The 23,142-nt window shown below is 48.2% G+C and overlaps 1 protein-coding gene across 1 annotated transcript in view; it reads left to right on the forward strand.

Moving 5' to 3' along the window:
* LOC144159698 (neprilysin-like) overlaps positions 1-23,142 on the forward strand; it is a 67,700-nt gene that overhangs the window by 37,496 nt on the left and 7,062 nt on the right. The window contains exon 9 of the mRNA XM_077691364.1: positions 16,511-16,660. Coding sequence (XP_077547490.1) covers positions 16,511-16,660 — 150 coding nt within the window. The remainder of the gene's footprint in view (positions 1-16,510; positions 16,661-23,142) is intronic.

Genomic DNA, 23,142 nt, shown 5'->3' on the forward strand with positions numbered 1-23,142 from the left:
ATTCTTGTGCGTAGATTTCGTGTGTGGCTAAGCTGTTGGCTTTTTTTTTCTTGTTATCATCTTCCGACCTAAACTTGGATTGCGAACCTCGTAGTCATTACTTGTTCTGCGCTGTGGTTGGTTACTCGCAAATTTGTGCTGTATGATCCGCAAAGCTTCACTTTTCTAACCCCCTTACTAAATTTCTTGTACAGGGGCCTGTAAGGTATTTTAAATAACGTAATATTAAATCTGCATTTATTAAAGGTCTATGTAGTGTTCCCTTCGATGCGGTTCTGTCTATTCGCATATCTGTCTATTCGCATATCTGAAACGCAGTAACCTTACTGCGCATTTGTAAGACCAAAGTAGGAAGTGTCATATGTGTTGCACCTATAATAGACGAACACCAAAATCTCTTAGACATATCTGGAGTTTGTACGGTGCTCCCTGAAAAAAAAAATCATCTGGGAGTGTTTCCTTGGATTATTTTTATCTCCAGATAAGCTGCTGCTGGCAGTGTTCATATTCCTATAATATACGCACTTCGATGTAAGTTTTAAATTTCTCACTTTATTTCGCCTCAGGAATGTGACACCATATTTTAATTAAAAAAATGAAATGTAACGTTAATGTAACGACACGTTCCAATGTTCGAAGTGGAACTGGAACGCGTTCTTGTCTCAATAAAGGAATTTGTAACAGGAACTCGTTTCAAAATTGGGAAGGAACGAGGATCCTGTTGTAGAGAAAAGTGTACAACACCGGGTTTTAGAAACGAGTGCCTTTTATTCCACCCAACAAGCGTTGGCAGTTGGGCAACAAGTTGTCACATACTGCGAAAAACAGTTTGCTACGACAACAGAACCCGGGCATTTGCGGTGTCACTTCTCTCAAAGAGCATAGTTGACCGCGATAGAGTCTTTGTTTCTCTATGGACCTTACCTCAAAGGCGGGCGAGAGCCCCGCCAAGCGCCGCTCTTGTCCCCACAGGGAAAACAGCTAGCGGCGCTGAAACACACGCGGGACCGTGTTAATTCTGTATGCGTTTTACGATGCGTTGTGTACGCTTCACCGCGAGATTCCCTAGTTGGAATCAATGCATCGTGAAACTTTGCTTATACAAACAAGAGTGCTAGGCCGTGTGTATCTTTCTACGTCCCTGTTTGTGTAGCGCGAAGTTTCACTGCGGTGTACATTGCCGCCATGCAGCGTGATTTTTCGCATGCGGTACAGTAACTTTATCTGATAAAGTACAACAACGCTCAATAAGTTTTAGCAAAAGGTGTGTTTTACGTGTTGGTAACGCTTTAGCCGATAGCACTACGATGCAGAAATACGATCATTCCATGTCCAATGAACTAAATAAATCAGACATGTTTGCCTAAAAGTTTGCAGTTACCTCAGGGGAACTTTACTTTATCCCTTGGAACACTACACAGCTCTTTAGTAATGGTTTATTGCGATGCCCTGAGGCTCTTCGCTGAACGCATTGAAAACAAGTCACTAACGTAGCAGGCAAAACCATTGGCAAAGCGTCAATAATAAGTCATGTCTAGGTAATATAACACGTTGAAACATTTCTTCCTCGTCGGGGAGCATGTTTTTCTTTTTTCTTTTTTTGGCTGTTGTGATAAATATTTTGGTATAATTTAGTTAGAAAATGGGGAAGACCTCCGCAAGCAATTCGCTTAGATCGCAGGCGCGTGCGAGATTCGTCCGCACCAAACGAATGCTGCCCCATATGCAAATTAAAGGACCATATTTTAAAACTTTCCTTACCTCAAGTTGCCCCCCTAACTCAAATGGGGACCCTCTTATGTGACCTCGACACAGGGAGTTGTAAAATGTGGGCATGTAATTTTAAAATTCCGTAGCCCTTATTTCAGTCAAAAGGCCCCCAGAGCGACAAAAGCCGCTTGTGAGAGTCTGGTGTCGAGAATATGGGCCTAACAATAGAAATATATTTGCCTAAATCAGAACAAAAGCAAGCACAAATCTCAAACATCGTGTGCCTTTTGAACTACGCGTGCCTTTCGCGTTTCGCGTTTTGCACTTATTGTTTGAATAATCGAGATGGATAGGCGAGAAAGCATAGTTGGTGTGCTAACGCCCAATTCGTTACTGTGCAATCTCAGTGCAGCGGCAGCGTATGTTCGTTCATTTCTCTAGTTTTCCGTTCGCGCTGATCACTCGTGTTTGCATGCACCCGACCATAGAATCGCACTGGTGATCCGTGAGTATCTGGTGCGGGGCTGTCGGTCAAGGACGTTAGTACGCATCGGCCGCTGAGCTGGGGGTCGGGAGGGGGCCCGTCCGTCGCCACCAAATAGGGTACTTCCTGTCTCCGACAGTTGGGGCCCAGTTATCGGACCCTATGGGTGAGCGGTAACCCGTGGCAGGGACCGCATATTTGGCAATTGGCACTGTCTGATGCCCTCGCTGAGCAATCAGTCTTGGAAGAGAGTCAGACAAAAGGATTGGAGCAAAATTGCTTCCCTCATTCCCAACCTTCTTCCCATAACCCATCCCGATGTCCAAGTTCCCGTTCCCAGCAACCCACCCTATCCGGCTTTTTCCTAGGGGGGGACAAGAGGGGTCCACCCGGGCTCGTCCCCCTGGCGGTGGGTCGCAAGAAAGTCTTTCCCGTTAATTTCTCTCCACCTTCGTGTGGACAAAATTCTCTTTGCCGGTTGGCCTGTTTTTGTACTGTTGCAATTGGGTATAACCGGTTGTACTTCGTGTGGTACCGGGGAGCTATTGAAAGCTCCATTTACTCGATGCAATGAGCAGCTTGAGCAAAAATGACAGCGGCTGTCCTCGGTTGTCAGTGTTGTGGCCGAGCTGCAGGTTGTTCAGTGGCGTTAGCACCGATTCTTTCGATAATCGATACCCGAATGAAAAAATGGAGGACGCCTAAGTTTCCCTCTAAAGCGTACCACGCGATTGCGGTATTGCACTCGGTGAAGAGGAAGACTCAGTAGTGCGCCCGGCACAGATATCCGGCAGCGGACCCATCACACGTGGATCAAAAGAGAGCGCGCGCTACGGTGCACTACACTTTAGCACTGGGGCCCTATTATGGTCGCACTAAATTCACCGTGAACTGTGAATTTGCCGAAAGTTGTCTCTGATTGGCTTTCGGTTTTGGTCACGTGCGTCTGTTTGTCAGAGCGGTTGTGTGTGCTGACGTCATTTTGACGTTTCATGACGTTTACTGGCCCCAGTTCTAAACTTTGCCTTATTTTTCTCTAGTGAGAGTACATAATTCTTGGCTGGCAATGAAAAACTAGACGAAATGCGGTGGATATGAAAACGTAGGCTTGTCTTGGCTATTTACAACAATACGGCTTGTAAGCCCCACCTTCTCTGTAATTGGCTGAAAAGACGTGACGTAATTTAAACAGTTGGCGGGAACGTTTACGTCACACACCGGCAACTTTAGCCTGCGTAAAAGTGACGTGTTGTTACGTAACAGCTTGAAAATGCCGGCTGGTGCCGCCGTGAAATAGGGCAAAAAATTACACCGACCTTCGGCTCTGTGGAAGTCCCGTGAATTTGCAGTAGGCGCAGTTTCGCACGCCGCGGGGTTCGAAACTGTTTTCTAACGAAAGAATTACTATATTTGGCTGGTTCCAAGTCAGCAATAACGGAGCATAAAAATAACGTCTCGTATTTGTTTTTGCGTTTGGCAATAAAATAGCAATTATTTGTTTGGCGTAACGGTAACATAAGAGGGCAGTACAAGCCCCCAACGCATGACATTTTTCCACACTCCTCCTAGTAAGGTGGAGGGTCAGATGATCGAATTCAAGAGAAAAATAACAAATAAATCTCGATTGATTGATTGATTGATTGTATAGGGTTTAACGCGCCGACGCAACGCAGGCGATGAGGCGCGCCGTAGTGGAGGGCTCCGGATTAATTTTGACCACCTGGGGATCTTTAACGTGCACCGAAATCTCGAACACACGGGCGTTTCTGCTTTTCGCCTCCATCAGAAAAGCGGAACAAATAAATCTCACTGTTCTATTCATTACTGCGCTGCTTGTGTACCAGCTTGACGAATGAGCGAATAGGCGGCATTGGTAAACGCTCCGCCGTTATCAGGCGTAGCGTTTCGCTGTACTTACCGCGTCATACAACCGATGGTCACTGGCGTCTTTTTCTGTAATCACGCCATAAACTTGTAACATAGGGCCCTAGTCTCGACTGCACAAATTCCCGGGAAATTCGCCATGTTTTTTGCGTAAGCACGACGTAAGCGATCAGTGACGTGCGGCACCTATAGCTATGACGACATGCAATCTAATTTGACGATTCAATCATAAAAATCGCAACCAAGGTATCAAATATTGCGCCAGAAAGATATAAAAACACTTGGCATGTACTATAAAATTAACACGGTAGCTGAGGCTGACAAGAAAAACACATTTATGGAGGTCAAAATTGGCGTCAACACCACAAGGCGATTGAGTAACGTTGATCCAAGAGCGAGCGAAAGGCGGATGTCGAGCTAAAGAACATCACACAATTTTTTTTACCGTGGGCCCTATTCTCGACTGCACAAATTGCCGGCAATTCTGGCAATTTGCCGAAAGTCTTTTCTCATTGGCTTTCAATTTTGGTCACGTGCTTCCGGTTGACAAAGCGGTTGTGTGTGCTGTCGTCATTTTGACGTTTCATGTCGTTTACGGACACCAGTTCTAAAGTTTGCCTTATTTTTTGTTACTAAAGGCGCATAATTCTTGGCCGGCAATGAAAAACCAGACTAAATGCAGCGGACATGACAACGTAAGCCTGTCTTTGCTATTCAACAACAATACTGCTTGTAATACACACCCCCTCTGTGATTGGCTGAGAAGGCGTGCTGTAATTTAAACAGTTGGCGGGAACGATTACGTCATGCATTGGCAACTTCAGCCTGCGTAAAAGTGAGGTAATGCTACGTAAGAGCTTGAAAATGGCGGCTGTTTTTGTCACAAAATACAAGCAAAATAGGGCAAAAAATTGCCCCGACTTACGGCGCCGCGAAATGTGCGGCAATTTGCAGCAGGCGCAGTTTCGCATGCGCGCTGTTTAAAGCATGTTTCCTACCGAAACAAATTATAGTTTCAACTTCTTCCAAGTCAGCGATCACGGAGCATACAAATAACTGCAGTATTTTGCTTTTATGTTTGGCAATAAAATAAAAACTATTTGTTTGGCGTAACCACAACATAAGAGGGCAGTACAGGCATCTCCATGACAAAGAGAACCCAATGCATGGCATTTGTCCATACTCGTCCTAGTAAGCTGTTGGGTCACATGATCGAACTCAAGAGAAAAACAACAAAGAAAAGTGACTATTTGGTTCATTACAGCGCTGATTGAAGTCGAGCTTGACGAATGAGTGAATCGGCGACATCGGTGCGCTCCGCGGTTATCAGGCGTAGCGCTTCGCTGCTCTTATGTGTCATAGAAGCAATGGTCGCGGCCGTCTTTTTCTGTGATGTATAGGGCAGAAAAATTGAACATCAGAAAATAAAATTGCTACGATAATTCCAAGCGCAGTGCGTTGGTTTTCGAGGCTAGAGCTGGTTGCTTGAGAACTAAGAGCTTTCTGGGGAAGTGTACATAAAATTATGAAGTATGCGCGGTCTGCAGAAAAGGAACAAACTATGCGGCACATAGTTTGTTCTCCATATCGCCATCTCCATGAGGGAGATATCTTCATGAGGGAGATATTCGCTTCCTGGGATTTAAGGGTAGTACAGAAGGAATTGATTTGAAGGCTGTCGAGGCGACGAAAAGAAGATTAGAATGCTGGTGGACGAAAAGCAGAGGGGAACATTGCCTAGGACAGCTACCGCCTGTAACAGAAAAAAAGTATTTTGAGCCTGCCCTAAGAGCACCGCTGGAAATAAACAGAGTATAAAACAGCTACATTAGTTTCTTAGGTAAGATGGTACGTAATTAATCCGTTACAAGGGGGATACCATTAACAATCATTATTATCAGCGACATGACGCCCCTACTACCAGTCATGTGGCATGTGGACTGCGCCCCGGTCAATGGTGTTTCGTTTCGTGAACGTGTGCAATCCAATGAAACTGAAACTGCTTCGCTGCGTAATCCGGCACCATAGGAATGGTTAGGCCCACCGATATTTGGCTTGGACATGGATTTATGGCATAGACATGAATTTATGCCAAACGGGATCTTTTAGGGTTAAAGTCGTCTTTCGAAGGCTACTACAATTTTGAGTTTGGACTTGATCCAAGCGTCATATGAGGACAAAGCAGCTGTTCCAAAAAGTTTGAAAGAGTGCGCTTAAAGCAATTCGTACAATAAAAACAAGAACTTTCTAGAATTTCAGATAAGCTTACTAAACACTGGCTAACTCACAAAGCGAAATATAATTTCCATCCCGTCATTCACATGTTCACCACACGGAATTCAAAGGCTTTGAGGCGGAGGAGTATTTATCATGCTATATCGCGTGCGTAAAGCATTTCGCTACTGGGCATCAACTCTGGTTTCCTTAAAGGCGACTGTTAACATGCATGCGAAGACGAATGAAGACAGGCGCTTTTTTAAAAGGTTATGTAATGGTATTTTATGAACGTGAAGCACCAAATTAACGAAAACTCATTTCAGTCTATAGAGTACAGCACTTGGTGCCCAATTTCTGAAATCAAGAATTTTTTTTATTCCATCATGTTTCACCTAAGTTATCTGGCATGTATGAACGTAAAGGTCTGGCGAAACACCTTGTAATTTGACGCTTAGTCTACAAAATCCCCAAAAGATATCCCATATTGCACATAAAATATATTAAAACACAGCGCCCAGTCTTGTCACGTTCTTTGTCCCGTTTTAGCGCTGTTTTCCCATATTCAGTTATGTACCAACAAGCCCGCACCAACACACTTTTTCGCCTAGTATGTGTTATAATGCGAAACAAACACAATTTTCTTAGTCGAAACTACTGTTAATACCCCAAGGTGATCTCGTAACATTGGCCCAAATTCGAACAACAGCCGTGTGTAAAACTTGACAACCTCTTTTAATCTTTTTATTCGGATCTATTTTCACAACTCTTTGGTAAGGAGATTAAGCTCTCTATTCTAATCTTAACTTGAAGCCTATATTTGCGTTATCACTTTTATTCCCAGCACCGTCACCACATTTTTGTATTTTGCAATGGAGTACGCAGTTTATGCTGCGACTGTCGCTTACGTGCTGCAGCCTGATGCTGCCGATTCGCTCACTCCTCACGCTTGAACTCGATCAGCGCAGTAATAAAAAAAAATCGCAATTTTCCTTTTTTTATTTTTATCTGATCTTCGATTATGTGACCGATTACTAATAGAACCATTGGCAAATAGAGCGCATAGGGTTTTCCGTTGCAGCCTCGTGATGCTATTACCCAGAACCAGTAACTGAAATCTTACTCGTACAAACAAAACATGAAACGTTGTTTCTACGCTCACAAGCCGGAGGCTTGAGAGTTCTTTCGTCCAGTTTTATAACTGAAGTGCGGGGAGTATACTATATCCCTCTTTACATGACATTTAGAAACTACGAAAAGCATTTGATTTTGTAGATACGGTTCTCTAACGTTAAAGTAAGTACTTAAACGTTAGAGAAATGAGGAGACCTACGTAAGACTCTTGGAGGACATAGACAAAGAATGTGCGGGCAGGACAGTCACACACAAAAAGAGCAAGAAGTTCTCCACTAGGACGGCAGGTAGGCGAGGAGACACCATCACTCCGACAATTGTTTACATGTCTGGAGGGAGTACTCATGAAGTTTAATCTGGGAAAAGGTGGTATGACAAATAAAGGAGGGTTCTTTCATCCACTTGATATTTGCGGACGATATAGTCCTGTTGAGTGAGTCTGGAGAACACTTGCGAAAATTTCTACATGAGCCTCACTCAGAAATCGGGGTTGTATAGAGCTAAAGGTAAGCACGAATAAATCGAAAGTACTGCTAATAGATTCCCGAGAAGCACCCTATTTACCCTAGGAAACGAAATGCTGCAAAAAGTGGAAGAATAAAACTACCTCAGACAGGTTTTCTGTGTTTACCTTGATTGCGAGGGTGAAATCGAGCGCAGAATACGTTTGAGCGTTAGCGCACTCGACAAGCACTCCAACAGATTGAATAGTAGTGTACCTTTATCATTTAAAAAAGTGTACAAGTAATGCGCATTGCCGGCGATCGCATGAGGAACAGAAATCTGGCGCCTTACTAAACACCTAGATAAAACAGTTAGGTCAAGCCAACGAGCCATTGAACGAAGGATGATAAATGTAACGCTCAAGGACTGGAAACGAGCGTCTTGGATCAGGGAACAAACTCGCGTGGAGATATCATAGTTCAAGTTAAAAAAAATGGACATGGGATGGGTATGCAATGCGGAGAAATCCCAACAGGAGGACCTCCAGAGTACCAGAGTGGCTCTTGCGGGAGAAGGGAGTTCACTCGGTGGAGAAAACTACGAAAATTCAGGGGCGAGGAATGAACTCGGGCAACGCAGGACAGGATCGAAAGGGATCTGCAGGAGGGCACTTCGTCGTGCAGTGGGCCATATATGGTGATGATGATGGTGACGATGATGATGATAATAATGGACACTGCATACCAAAAAATCCCCGCACCTCCCCGAGGGGGATGGTGAGGATGCAGAAATGCATTGGGTGCACCGATGAGTGTGATGCGATTAATGGCGAAGAGAGAGGCGAGAGTGTGAGCGTAATCATTTATTTTTTTCATTTCCCACACCCGTCATTTCCGCTTCGTTATAGAGAAGCGTCTTCGAGACCGCGTTGAACGCAACCGCCAACTGCAGAGGATCGTTCACGTCAAAGTCGTCGGGAATCGTTTCGGGCTCACCGTCAGCATCATCGACGTCGTCTTCCTGCGGTTCCTCTCGTTCGCCGCCGTCATCGAAGTGATCGAGCCGAATCCAATCGACCCGAACGTTGATGGCGCGATACAGCGGGGTGTGTTCCAGGTGCTTGAGCCAAGCCAGGATGTTGCCGCGCTTCACCAACCCGCGCTTGTACGTTGCCGGACTCATCAGCCTCCGCTTGATGTGAACGTCGAACGCAACATCCTCGGGTACCATGCGAGGAAGGCACCGCACAACCTTCGATACGTCGATGGGCACGTTCACCGCCTGTCCCTTGATTCCAAACTGCCCGTTGCCTCGAGTCAGCCGCCTGATGCTCATGAAGGGGAGTCGAGGCGCGATGAGCCGCTATTCGACCGGGTTCAGATCGGGAAGATGCGCCGGCCGAGGAGGATAACGGTAGCCAAAACTCACGCAGCCCTCCTCTTCGCAGCTTTGTCTTCTTCTCCTTGTTCTTCTTCAGCGGTTCCCCTACGGGAAGATGACGATGGTGGTTGAACGCGAAGCTATCTCGTGATGGATTGTTTGGTTGGCCATTCCCTAGGAGCATCATGCCACAATCATCATCAGACGCGCTGCGCACGCCGGCCAAGGGACGCACGACAACCCCCGACTATAATGCATTTCTGCATAAAAGGGCTTCCTTCAGGAGTAAATCCACGGGACCACAGGGCATGGTGGCTCAGTGGCTAAGGTGTTGTGCTGCTGAGCACGAGGACGCGGGTTCGATTCCCGGCCGCAGCGGCCCCTTTTCTGATGGAGGCGAAAAGCAAAAACGCCCGTGTGCGCGAGATTTCGGCGCACGTTAAAGATCCTCAGGTGGTCAAAATTAATCCGGAGCCCTCCACTACGGCGCGCCTCATCGCCTGCGTTGCGTCGGCGGGTTAAACCCTACAATCAATCAATCAACCACAGTACAGACAAAAGTTGCTAACGTGTGACGTAGCCTTTCACGCGAAAGGTCATCAGCTCCAAGCGCTGAGAACGTGATATACGAAGGAACTCTGGCTTTCCCAGTCCCCCCTACCCTGCAAATCGCTTTCCCGGCCGACCCCTCGGGTGCGGTCCCAGAAAACCAGCCTTACCTCATGTACCTTCGCCGGACGCCGCCCCACCCGCGAGCCGCTTTCCGGGCCCCGCAAGCGCTACACCCGTCGGTCAGCTAGCCTTAATTAACCTGGTGCAAGATAAAAACCTAGCGGCGCACCAGGGCATAGCGCATCCGCAGCCTCAGCAGCAACAGCAACAGCAGCAGCTCTCTCAAAATCTGGGGGAGAGGAGGAGCCAAAGAAATCTCCGCCTGTTTTTTTAAAACAGGTAGACTGCACGCCCAGGTTGATGGTGCGAATGCACGCACAGCCATTTTATCAGCTGGAAGCAGGTCCCACAGCTGAGAGCCTATCATAAAGCGGTTCCGGTGGATATTGTGAATTCCTGGAAAATTCCCGAAGCCGAGAATAAGGACCCTTAAACAGTCGGTTACGGGCGCCAGCCTATTAGCAAGTTGAGCTGGTAAGCGTGAGTCATGTTGCTTCTAATCCCTAGACATTAATTGGTGGATAGAATTAACACGCTTGACAGAGATGTTAGTTCAGTTATCGGTCGAACTTAAGCGAGGTAACAGTGGCACAGTCGTAATTGGCTCCAATATAAGATTGAAAATATCAATGTATGGGTGACTAAATGTAAGCTAAAGTCAAAGGTAAGACCGGAAACCACCCATCACAAGTTACTAACTTTGTGGTCGGCATGCTTGCGTTTTATTCTTCAAAATATAGGTTACCCCCTATAGGGAAGCCAGGAGCCGCTGCACATTACCATTACCAAGATGTGGAATGACTAGCATACAGCACCCACTGCGGACTGCGGACTGCGGACGACTCTACCGTCACGCTCAGTTTGATTTACTTGTCATAATTAGTTCAGAGTGAAGTTGTAAACGTTACAAAATTCCCGGATTCTGTCATACATGGCCATCTACGAAGAGTATGGCTACACAGAAAATGGCTGTAACTCTTGTTTTATAGAAACTATTACGAAACAAATTATATGATAATTATCCGCTAAGACAACTGTAATATTACGCTGAGTTGCTACTTTTCGTAATTGCGTAGTTTACAGGGTAGCTATAAATATTCAATAAGTGGGCTTCTTAGGGAGTGTTGCATTGGCGAAGGCGTCCCCGTACCGAGTTCCGTCGCGTCCGTCATGTAGTGGCAGTGTGGTGGACAAGCGGCGAGCAAAAGTGCTGCCTTGTTGTTGACGACAAAGAGCCGAGAGAAAAACTTAACTGGTTTACTGCATAGCGAGAGGTGAACAGCGACGATACGGGAACAAAACCTTTGCGGGCGAGCTTACAGTATGACTCGGACACAGCCACACTCCTTAGGGAAGCCCGAAGCGGTCTCCACTCGGGCACTGAAAGCGCTTAATTTATACACAGAAGCGGCAACTGTTCCGCTGCCTTCCAGGGCTTTTTGCACACAGCCCTAACAAAGTACAGGTACACAGGTACACTCTTTTCGAGTCTCGTGATAGCCGGTTCGCGCCGAGTCTGAGAGAGGGGGAAAGGAGAGATCTCTGCAGGCAGCGTCCGCTCGCAGATTCTTCTGTAGACACGACCCCGCTAGAACAGCTTGTTTTGCAATTGCCGCGGGTGTGATGAAAGGCCCGCGCGGCGGACACGCTCCTGCGTGTCGTAGCTTGTTTAAGAAAGGCGGGCTTTGCCGCCAAGCATACAAAGCTTTCCCGCACTACTTGTAGCACGTGCGCACAGGGTAGCGGCGTGCTGAATCGTAACAGGAGGAAGGCAGCCCCATGTTTGGCCGCTAGAATAAAACTCTAGTCCTTACAAGTTTCAGTCGGGTTATTAACTAGGGAGTAAGCTCAATCGGAAATTACAAACAGCGCGTTTGTTTCATACATTTCTTGGACTGCGTCCAGCTCCGCTGGTCATCCTTCTCCAGTGAGTGTAAGGACACTGAATTTTTTAAACATCCAAGGCAAGAGCTGGACGATGCTTTCTTTACTCCCACCTGGCAGTGTGGCTTGCAGTACCCTTAAGCCTGTAGTGGCGGTATCACCCTCGGCATTTAGCGCCACTATTACCATCAGAAGCGCACGCCACCATCGTCAGCAGCGGTACATGGCCCGAGCATGAGCTGAGCCACGCGCTAGAGCGATCGCACATGACGGCCCTCCTGAGTGGTTGCATGTGGTCGTCGCTCCCAGCTCTGGCCGGGCTTGGACGCCTTCAATAAATGTAGGAGGCCGCACCAAACCGGGTAGGAGGCCCCTTCTTACGAGCCCATCCATCGATTTTTAGACTACTGCGGCTGAAAATAAATTCAAATTATTTAGTTTACACGTAGTGTTAATCCTAATGTTATTGGGCGTGGTTGTACATAAATCTTTGGGCATGTTACGATGCTGTGAGGTTACAGTGATCAGCGAGCCCATAGCATACGTATTCTTAAACTTTGCATGTAGAGCGGAATAGCACAAGCGTGATGCTGTCACTCTCGAGAACAAGGACCACGAAACACAGGGAGCAGACGCACAAAACCTTTGCAACTGCAACAGCGATAAAATATTATCACAAATTACAAGGTGTCATCTGCCGGTAAAAGATAAAACCGTTGTTTATAATCTGAGTTATTAGAATTCTGTAGAGATGGCGTCAGTTATGCGAAAAATAAATAACAAATGCCTTTTTTGTTTTCATTTCAAACGGGTTGCTAGAGGCCTTACCGCTTTCAAGGGAAGTGCAAAAACGATAGGGCACCTATGCAAGAAAAATAATTACTGGGCCCATTTCACCAGAACGTAATATTGTGCATCAGAATTTTCTGGCTCTGGAAGCCTTCAGAAACGCAGCACCTTTCGCGTTTAGCGGGTTTGGCTTGCGAGCCACGATCACCCGCTTGACTTCAGTGTGAAGGTTCCGGGTGGAAGGTGGCACTTGGCACGCAGCGCTGTTTGGTTTCTGCGCGGCGCAACGTGCTAGCAGCGGTCGAAGTAGGGTGCCTCGTTGCTCAGTCGGCGGTGCGCTTCTCCGCCTTTCTGTGCGTCCATGCGTCCCATAGATCTATCTATACCTACCGCGTTTAGGTAGTTCACATTGTGGAAACCTCGTTGTGGTCTGGTTTTCTTATGCGATCTCGAAAACGCGAGGGCATTTTCTCACTACAGTGAGCGAAGGATGCACACCTGGTCCTGAATTGAGATTTATTGTAGGTCGTCTAGGGGGACCCGCCACCACTGACACCCCTTCAAGTCCGCCACTGCTATGACGGGAAACACTTCGTTTGTCTTGCCAGTGTAAGCCTAATTTCTATGGTTCTTAAAGGGACACTAAAGTGTATCAAAGCAAGTTTGCCTATCTTGGTAGATTAGAGCGCTGTGAATACAAGTACGTATACCACTCGCAGCGACAGAAGTTGCTTATTAACACACAAAATGCCCCCCCAAAAAGCGCAAACTAAGGTTTCGACGCTCCATCCACTTTCCAGCACTACACTTTGTGACATCTCAAACCGCGAATGCATGGTGAAACGTGATAGGTGGAGCTTGCCTAGGCGTTTTATGAAGCAGACAATGTGACATCAGGGACGTGCAAATGTAAAATAAATCTGTGCGGGAACTTTTGACGGTAACGCGCTTTTGAAAAAACGGCAACCCCAGCAAGCGCACATCATAAAAAAATTGGCCGCGTATCTGCTCCTTTCGTTGCAAATGTCGTCAAAAGAGTCTTTGTAGACATGTGCAAGGAAATTCCCCCTTTTGCTTTCCCGCACACCTCTCATGCTGTTCCTGTACCGTCGCGCTCATCCCAAGGTAAACACACTAAAGGTTTGCGCAAGGCGATTTGAATTTACCGCGTTCCACTGATACAGGCCGGGTTCCTCGATGCCAGCGCTGCAGTACGGCGGAGACGCGCGTGAATGGAGGCGGCCGACTACAAGGTTTATAGAACAGCGTGGCCGTGCTCCACGTGCGTTCCAAGCAGAACGTGGACCCTAGCTAGTGGAACCTTTCGTTGCTGTTGCCGCGTGATTTTAAATGCAGAGCATTTCTTTAACTCACGATGTCACCCGGCGTTGTCGGCGTGCCTCGGCGTCCGCAACAGCCGTTCCAGGTGCGCCCTCTCTCCCACTCCTCCTCGCCTGCTCTCCGCTGGTCCTCGCGTGTTCTCTGCGTGCTCGGATCGCGTTCAGCAACAGGTGGGGCGCGCATGCGTCGTAGTTTGGCGCGGGAGCAACAACAGTTGTGGCGTGATCGTGACGTAGTCGTGACGTGGTCGTGGCGCGGCCGTGCCGTGATGGGGCGGTTCTCGGCGTTCGCTCTCGCTTTCAATTTCTTTCGAACCAGATAAAATCGGGTATGTGCGCCCCCCGAAAATGCTCTGCATTTGGCCGTGCCCCTCGCGAGGGGGATGTTTTTTTTTTCATATGCCGCCAGGAAGCGGCGATTTTCTGCAGTAGATGTAGATTATCATTTGCTATCGAAAAACCAAGCAACCATGATTTTTTTAATAAAGGAACACTGTAAATATCCCTTGTGTACTAATTTCCTGTCTTCTGTTTGCGTAATGTCTTGTTCTTGTTCAACAAAGTTTACAAGTATGAACATATAAGCCGGGCTTAGACGTTTAAATGTGGCTGTGAGTATACAAGACCATCGCGCAATATCAATTTTACTTTGGCCGGGTGGCTGAATCGAGTCACGGACAGACAGACAGACATACAGACAGACCAAAATTTCTGGGTTTAAGTAGCCCAAGAAAGACTATCGTCTTTAAAATATGATGCGCATCCCAAGCGGTAGGCTGTGCTTCAGTTTTGATTTCATTGAAATGCTTTGCTTTGCGCGCGAGCGCAGTCAAAAATGCATGTATGTGGGTGAACGCGACAGCCTACCGCACCTGCTGACCCCTAGTGCACGTATACTTGACACAACCAGTGGTGAAAGCAGATATTATTTAGCGCTATCGACCAGAAACTAGACGGATGTGAAATTGTTCTATCAAGTCCAAACGTATTTTCAACACTTAGGTGGAGGCACGTCCTGGGCAGTCATGGGAAAGCTTCGCCGACGTAATCGTTACCCGCCAATATAGAGTGGGAGAATCGGCCTCCCAATTTGCTGTACGCCGCCACACAAAGATGACATCAAATAAACATTTCCTGATGGGAGGAGACGAAATAGAGAGCCAATGAAGACAGGCCTTCGGCATGATGGCGACGGTCGAGTAATACGGGGCCGCGCTTTCCCCGGCCGCTTTGTGACGTGCACGGAAACGAAAAAAATTGAAGGGAAACGGCAGAGGGAAATGCCGGCTCTAATTATTTTTTCTTAGCAAACAAGACATCGTTGGCAGTAGAATAAAGGCTGGAGGGCTACGTAACGCGCGATAATTCAGCTGAAACAAAATTTTACTCAGCCTTTAGTGTCCCTTTAAAGGAACACTGAAGTGCGAAAGTAAGTTAACCTCTATCGGTAGATTAGAGTATCGTGAATAAAAACATGCCACACGCAGAAGCAGTAGTTACTTATAAACACAGAAAATGCCAAGAGCGTGAAAACAGGTATCGCCGCCCCATACCTTTCCCCGCACTACGATTTGTGACAGCACAAATCGCGAATGGTTAAATGGGATTGGTGGAGCTTGTTGAAGCGTTCTTCTGAAACAAACACTGAAGCTGGGACTTGAACGTGTAAACTAAACGTATGCGAGAACTATTACTGGTCATGTGATTTTTAGAAGACGGAAGCCTCAGCTAGCAAACGTTGTAAAATATGATGCTTCAGCCCAGGCGGTAGGCTTTGTTTCAGTTTCGATTTTGTTGCAATGTTTCACCTTTCGTACACGGGCAGTCAAAAGATGCGTGCCTGCGGGCGAACGCGATAGCCTACCGTATACCTGCTGACTACTAGCGCACAGTTGCAAAATCAAGTTTTATTAGCGCATTCGACTTGAAACAAGACGGCTGATCAGCGGCGCGGGTATTTTCAACATCTGCTCCCCGGTGGTAGCACCTCCTGTAAGCTTTGTTCTTTGAAATTCCCTTGGAAGCTTCGCCGGCGCTGTCAGGTTGCGCCAATTAAGGTCATGCGCTTGTTGGCCAATTTTGCTTTACGCCGGCACAGTGAGATGGCGTTAAAAAGACCATTTTCGATTGGCTGCGACGAAAGTCAAAGGCAATAATAACGGGATTTCAGGAAGAAGGCGACGATCGAGTAAAGTTGTGATCGGCGCGCTCTGGGCACTTTGTGGCGTCTTCTGAAACGTCACGAAAGAATGGAAGAGAAACGGCAGCGATAAATATCAGCTTCAATTATTTATGTGTAAGGAAACAAGGCATCGTTGGCCGTCGAACAAAAGCGGACAGAGCTAAAAAGCTCGTGATCTTTCAGCCAAAACAAACCGTTATTCAACCTTTTGCGTGCCTCCTTTAGGCATGACTTTAGGGGAAAGCAAAGGGACATCATATCTGTTCATCTTAGGATGAAAGTCAGGTGGCGCCTGCAGTGCTTATAACACTTCAGGCTGAGTCGGCGGCAACGCACTGGGTTGTGTTTAGTCAACAGAGGGGAAATGTGGTGGTGTTTCTCCTACTTTTCCAGTATATTGCTTCGGAGATGGCCCGCGCATTCGCGGCTACGGACAAGAATGCTGACTACGAGGATGAGCCAAATCCATGGGTGACAACGGAGCTGCACAAATACTACGAAGACATCAACGAGTGCCTCAAGGGCAGTTGGGATGTCATCAAGGTGCGTACAACTGCGACGGTCAAGCTGAAAATATTTAGCTTTCCCCTTCGCTCATCGCACATATAGTTTATTTACAAAAGATGCGTTCCAACGTCAAATTGTTGCTTATTCAAAACAGCCAAACTTCAGGTGTTGTGTAGGGATCTTAGTCAACGCGAAAGCCTGCCCTTCGAGTTGAGCTTTCCTACGTTGGATTGCGGGATAAGTGCCACGCCCACTCTTTGCGCGGTGCCGTTAAAAAGTGGCGCGCATTGGCATCTGATCAAATGATGGCCAGCTTCACTGAACCCGCCCGTCCGTCACGCTTGATGTGCAACACTTTCGCCGCACGCGAAAACGCTATTTAGAAAAGACGTTAGGTTTCTCACTTATCAGACTCCTTATAGTGCCAGTGCCCCTGAAAAAAAAAGTATTCCAAGCAATGAAGTTGTGTAAAGTAGCGAAGCCAACTTTGAAGGGGCCCAGTGTATAGCGATCTATAGGGATGGATGGGGTCTTTTGAAGGTAATTAATAAATTGCCCCTCGGCCTTCATGCTTTGATATCAGAATTTTTATATTGCCCACAAAAAATGTCTTCCTGGGAATGCATTTGAGTATAAATGTGAAGCCACGGCTTAAGGGGCTCGGCGTATAGCGCTTTTTAGAGATACGTCAGGCTTTATGAATGCATTCAATATAACGCCATAGCGTCTCCATATTTTCATATAAAACCTCCCGTGTCACCCGCGAGAAATGTCTTCCAGCAGGCCATTTCTCTACAGTAGTGACGCCGATCTGGAAGGGGTTTGGTATATTGACGCGAACCATGCATTGGGTTTGTTTTTTTATGTTTTGTTTTTACCGCCCGGCCGCGCCGGGCTGTGTTATCTGCGTGCTGAGTGAAGCGCGCGTTCCAGTGATTATTTTGTATGCCGCACTTGTTATCTCTTTTGATAGGGAGAGTGTTTCGAACTAACGTCACCAGCCTAGAATAATCTCCTTTGGTCTGCAGTGTTCAGTCGTTCTCGCAGATCGACGACGAAGTGAAGTGGTGTCTACCCCATTCTGTGCTCTCCGGAGTTTATTTTGTGAACTGAAGGTTCTAGGCAGTTAAGCGTGATTATACAGGTGTGCACCGACGATCACGATGCTGCCCGCGGGCACCGCGGAGCCGCCCAGCCTCCCTCGCCCGCCCGCAGCAACCGCCGACATGCAAGCTGGGTCCGCTCCTGGGGCGCTAGGCCTACCGCCAGCTCCTGGGCCTCCGGTAGGATTGCCGGCGCAGCAACCAACAAATGCGTCACCTGCAGGGACTGCACCGCAAGATGTGAGTGCGGCCACGTGCGCTAACAACACCCAGGGTGTCATGGACCATGATGGCAGCTCGATCTCTTCTATCTCCTCTGAGTCCCTCAACACTGTGATTTACGAATATGCCAACAATGCCACACCGCCTTCATCCGAAGTCGACAAATTTCAACTTGTTGTTCCATCCAAACGGCGGCGTCGAGCCTCAAAAATGTCTCTTGCTACTCCCGACAACACTGTGAATGCGACTCCCCCGAAGCATGGGTTTACTGTGATTCTGAAGCCCGTGGACTCCACTAAAATAATCACGCGCTTCAACCCTTTGGCACTAAAGGAAAGCTTAGAAGCAAAGATGCCAGATGGGGTCTTGCAGCTACGGCCAAATTATAGGCTAAACCTACTTGCCATCGATACAAGAAACACTGCTGCTACGGAACACCTCCTGAAGATAACTTCCATCGGAGACATACCTGTCCGCACCTACGAGCCCCGCCCAGAGAACTGTGCTCGTGGAGTCATCAGAGGAGTGCCACAGGACATCTCTGATTCTGAACTTCATGACAACTTGCGGCAGCGAACACCAGTGCGATCAGCGCGGCGTTTGGGAACCTCTGGGGTAGTGCAAATTGTATTTGCTACTGACACGAGACCAGACTACGTAATATTGGGATACACTCGATACCAAGTGTACGACTATTCGGAAAAACCGACACAGTGCACCCGCTGTCAGCGTTTTGACCACATCGCAGCGACATGTACCCGCAAGCTGCGTTGTGCGCGCTGTGGGGGAGATCATGAACTTGCGGCATGTAAGTCTGCTGAAAAGCTATGTGCAAACTGTGGCAAAACACACCAAGCCGATTTCCCTTACTGCCCAACGTTCCTGCACGTGAAAGGCATATATCGGTACAAGAGCGAGAACAAGGTTGACTACAAGGCTGCGAAAGCGGCTGTCTTATCTAAAAAACGCTCTGGGAAGCGAAACGCGAGCAAGATTCACACAAAGGAGCCAAGTCAGCCAGTGTCTGAGGATATGGACTTTGACGTTACTGACTTTCCGCCGCTACAACCCCAGTCGTCAGACCAAGTTCCTCAAAGTCCTACTCAGCCCGCAGGCCCACAGCAGCCTGCCTGGAAACGCTCCAACCAATTGCGCATGGGTCGTTCCAACAGAGAGCCGTCGGCAAACTCAAGCTCCTCCCTTCTTACGCTCATTGAAGCTGTGCGTTCAATCCTAGCGCCTTTTTCGTCTCCTGTAGCTCAAGCCATTTTAACCCTCCTAAACACCATTACTCCGCTCTTACGGGAATGGCTGTAAACCATCTCGGGAGTAACGAATCAGTGCCCATGCAAACTCTTCGAAATCGGGCAACTGTGTTTCAGTGGAATGCCTGTGGTCTGCGCTCCCGCTTGTCCGACCTGCGTCAGCTAGTTAACAAGCATAAATTCCCGGTCATTGCCATCTCAGAATCCCGCCTGCGATCTGATATTCGTCTGTCGGGGTACACACTGCATCAGTCTTCAACGACCTTCGACCAGAGCAGAGTGCTACTCGGAATTCGTCAGGACTTGACCTTTGCGCTTCACACTGTCGCACAAGACGCATCCAACGAATACATTGCAGCAACAGTAAAGCATGGCCGTGCAACCTTCACCATAATAACCGGGTACGTCCCACCAAGGGCAAAATTCAACACGAAGCTCCTGGAAGACATTTTGTCCACTACACCTCCCCCGCACTTGCTCACAGGTGATTTCAATGCACACCACCCAACTTGGGGCAGCACAAAGACTACATCAAGGGGAAGTAGTTTGCTCCGTGTTGCCAACGAAGCGGGCCTGGACGTGTTCAACACTGGATGCCCCACATTTTTCCGCGGCAAAACTTCAAGTATGTTGGATGTCACTATGGCCTCTGCTTCCCTGCTGCCGTCCGTGTCCTGGCATTCCGATATTGAAAGCTTTGGTAGCGACCACGTGCCCACATACACAATAATTGAAGGAATTTGTGGAGGACCGTCTAAGCGGAAGGCATACTGTGTAAACTGGGACACCTACCAAAACCTATTAGAAGATAATGCTGGAGCCATCACAACAAGCGAGGAGCTCGCAGTTGCCGTTGGTCGGGCCAAATCAGAATCAACACGGCAAAGTCTACTTCCCAAGCCATGGTCTACATTTGATGGGGACTATGAACATCTTCGCGCTATTCGCCGGAGAGCCGAGCGCCGGGCCAGAAAAACCCTACTGCCAGACGACATGCGAGCTTCCAGGCGTGCGCAGAAGCGCGTTCAGAAGCACATGGCCACGCTTGCCAAAAACCGCTGGGCCCAGTTTTGTTCTAAATTAGATCCACGCAAGCCACTGACACGCATATGGCAGGTATTCCGCAGCCTGAGAGCCCCACCCAGTCAGATTCACCCATTTTCTTCAGTAGCCCTCAAGCGTGGAGTCAGTGAAGTAGACGTCGCAGAAGAATTTTGCATAAAAGTCAGTGCTCCCCAGAGCCCTTCTCTGATTCCCGCGCAGCTGACCGAGTGGCTTCCTACCACGAATGCTGTGATGATGGATGAGCCCTTTACCATCAATGAGCTATCTGCAGCGTTAAAGTCTGTTAATTTGTCCACCTCGCCTGGGCCTGATGGAGTTAGCTATTCGGCTCTGCGACATCTCGGCAACAAGGCTCTTCTGCAGTTGCTGAGTATATACAACGCATCGTGGCAGACTGGCTGTGTTGAGGCAAGCTGCAAAATTGCCCGACTGGTACCGGTTCTCAAGCCGGGAAAATGCCCCACAGACATAAACTCTTACCGACCAATTGCTCTATTAAGCTGCATTGGTAAGGTAATGGAAAAAATGGTACTACAGCGGCTTGTCTGGGACCTCGAAAACAGGAATGTCTACCCGCCAGAGATGTCAGGATTCAGGCAAGGAAGGATCAGCATTGACAATGTGATCGCCTTGGTAACAGATGTTCGTGCACAAAAGGCTGCGAAAAGGTTCACCATTGCTGTCTTCCTAGATATAAATGCAGCATTTGACAGTGTTTCCCACGAAGCAATTCGAAGGGAGGTGGCGTTTGTAGGACTTCGAGGCCGAATGCAAGCCTGGATCGGTGATTACCTAAAGGATCGGTATGTCTACATGACAACCAAAGACGGTGACACGACACGACATGCCATCACGCAGGGTGTCCCACAAGGTGGTGTTCTGAGCCCGACACTGTTCAGTATATGCCTCATCCGCATCACAAAGGTACTACCTCAAGGAATTCACATCTCGGTGTATGCTGACGACATCTGCATCTGGGCTTCGGGCAGGAACCGCAGACACATACGAGCAAAAGTGCAGAAGGCTCTGTTCGCCATTGAAAAATACCTCAGCAGCTGCGGGCTGCTTCTGTCTCCTGAGAAGTGCGCTGCCATGGCATTCACCAAGCGTGATGTATCTCGATACCCACTGGAGATAAATGGCGTGCAGATACCCTATGTTTGCAATCACAAATTTCTAGGCATTACAATTGACCGTTCGTTGTCCTGGGCTCCCCATATCAGGCGGCTAAAGGAGCGACTCCTTTCGTTCGTTCACGTTTTGCGGATGATGACAGGAAGCACCTGGGGCTGCTCAGTGTCAGCACTCTTGCGACTCTACAAAGCGCTTTTCGTAGGCCTCTTGCGATATAGCCTTCCAGCTTTACATGCTGTGTCCAGGACGAACTTGAAGGTTCTGGAAGGCTTGCAAGCTCGAGCACTGCGAACATGCCTGGGCCTTCCAAAATGCACCTCCACGATAGGAACCTTATGTGAGGCAAGGTGCTTTTCTGCGACCACTCTCCGTTCACAAGAATTGCTCCGTACTGGCCTTCGACATGTTTCTCGATGCTTTGCTCATCCTCTGGCTGCCGCTTCTGCATCTCGCGTGGTGCACGTCCTGCCATCTAATTACCTCCGACCCAAGCTGCCTGCTACTCCACCGTGGTTGTACGCGGCATGGGCTGTGTGCACCACTGTACCTGGAATAGGCAAAAAGTCGTCTATGCCAGCATCTGCCTTGACATATTTTGTCTTGGAGCATATCCAAACCCGTTATCCAGACCACATACAAGTGTACACGGATGGATCCGTGACTTCGGCGTCTTCGGCAATCGGCGTATGGATTCCGTCAGCGGGACGGTCCATTAAGGAAAAGCTCAGCCACAGAACATCCTCCACGGCAACTGAGCTAGCAGCTGTCAGAGCAGCACTTCTTTACATAAGCGGAAGACCCGCTCGGCGGTGGGTAATTCTTTCCGATTCCCGTCCAGCCTTGCAACTATTAAATAAGCCGCCTGATTGTCGCAATCAACTTGTCTGCGATATGAACGAAATATTTTCTAGTGCGGTGCGCGAAGGACATGAAATTTTCCTTCAGTGGATACCAGGTCATTCTGGTATAACGGGCAACAAGATCTCCGATGCGGTCGCCAGAGAAGCCCACGACCTCAACTTCACCGTTGGAATCCCGTTTTCCAACGAGGATAGCAATGCAGCTGCAATCGACCTAGGATGGCAACTCCAGCTGCCGGCTTGGCAGCATCCTCTGAGCAGCTATGCGCCTCTTCATGCTATAGACCCTCAGTGCGATTTCCCCTATCCACGGGGTCTGCCAAAGCGCACTGAAGGCGTGTTACACCGGCTGCGACTTAATGTTGCATACACCCGAAGCTTCTTGTTTAAGCTGGGCTGGGTAGAGTCGCCATTGTGTACAGTGTGCTCTACTACCGACAACATCAGGCACATTTTAAGCCACTGCTCGCGATATGCCAGTCAGCGGGCAACAGCGTCGAAGGCACTTGTGCGACTACGACGCGGAGGTACTCTAGAACTTTCACACTTCCTTGGACCCTGGCAAAATCGCGAGGAGGCAGTGCTCGGTACAAAAACACTGCTTACTTTTCTTGCGGAAACAGGGCTAGAAGAGGTTCTGTGAACTCTCTGAGCTTGTACAATTTGTATATGTGTGCATTTCCCCTCTTACTCCCCTTTCTTACTTTCCTTTTCTTTTTCTGTCTATTTTTTGCTGTCACCTCACTGTATTCACCCCATCTGGAGTAGCAAGCCCTACCGTTAGTGGGGCTGACCTCTTCAGCTTTCATTAAAGGCGTTCTCTCTCTCTCTCTCTCTCTCTCTCTCTCTCTCTCTCTCTCTCTCTCTCT

The sequence above is a fragment of the Haemaphysalis longicornis genome, unplaced genomic scaffold (assembly GCF_048455015.1).
Source record: "Haemaphysalis longicornis isolate Haplotype H1 unplaced genomic scaffold, Haemaphysalis longicornis Haplotype H1 scaffold_1, whole genome shotgun sequence".
Classification (NCBI taxonomy): Eukaryota; Metazoa; Arthropoda; class Arachnida; order Ixodida; family Ixodidae; genus Haemaphysalis; species Haemaphysalis longicornis.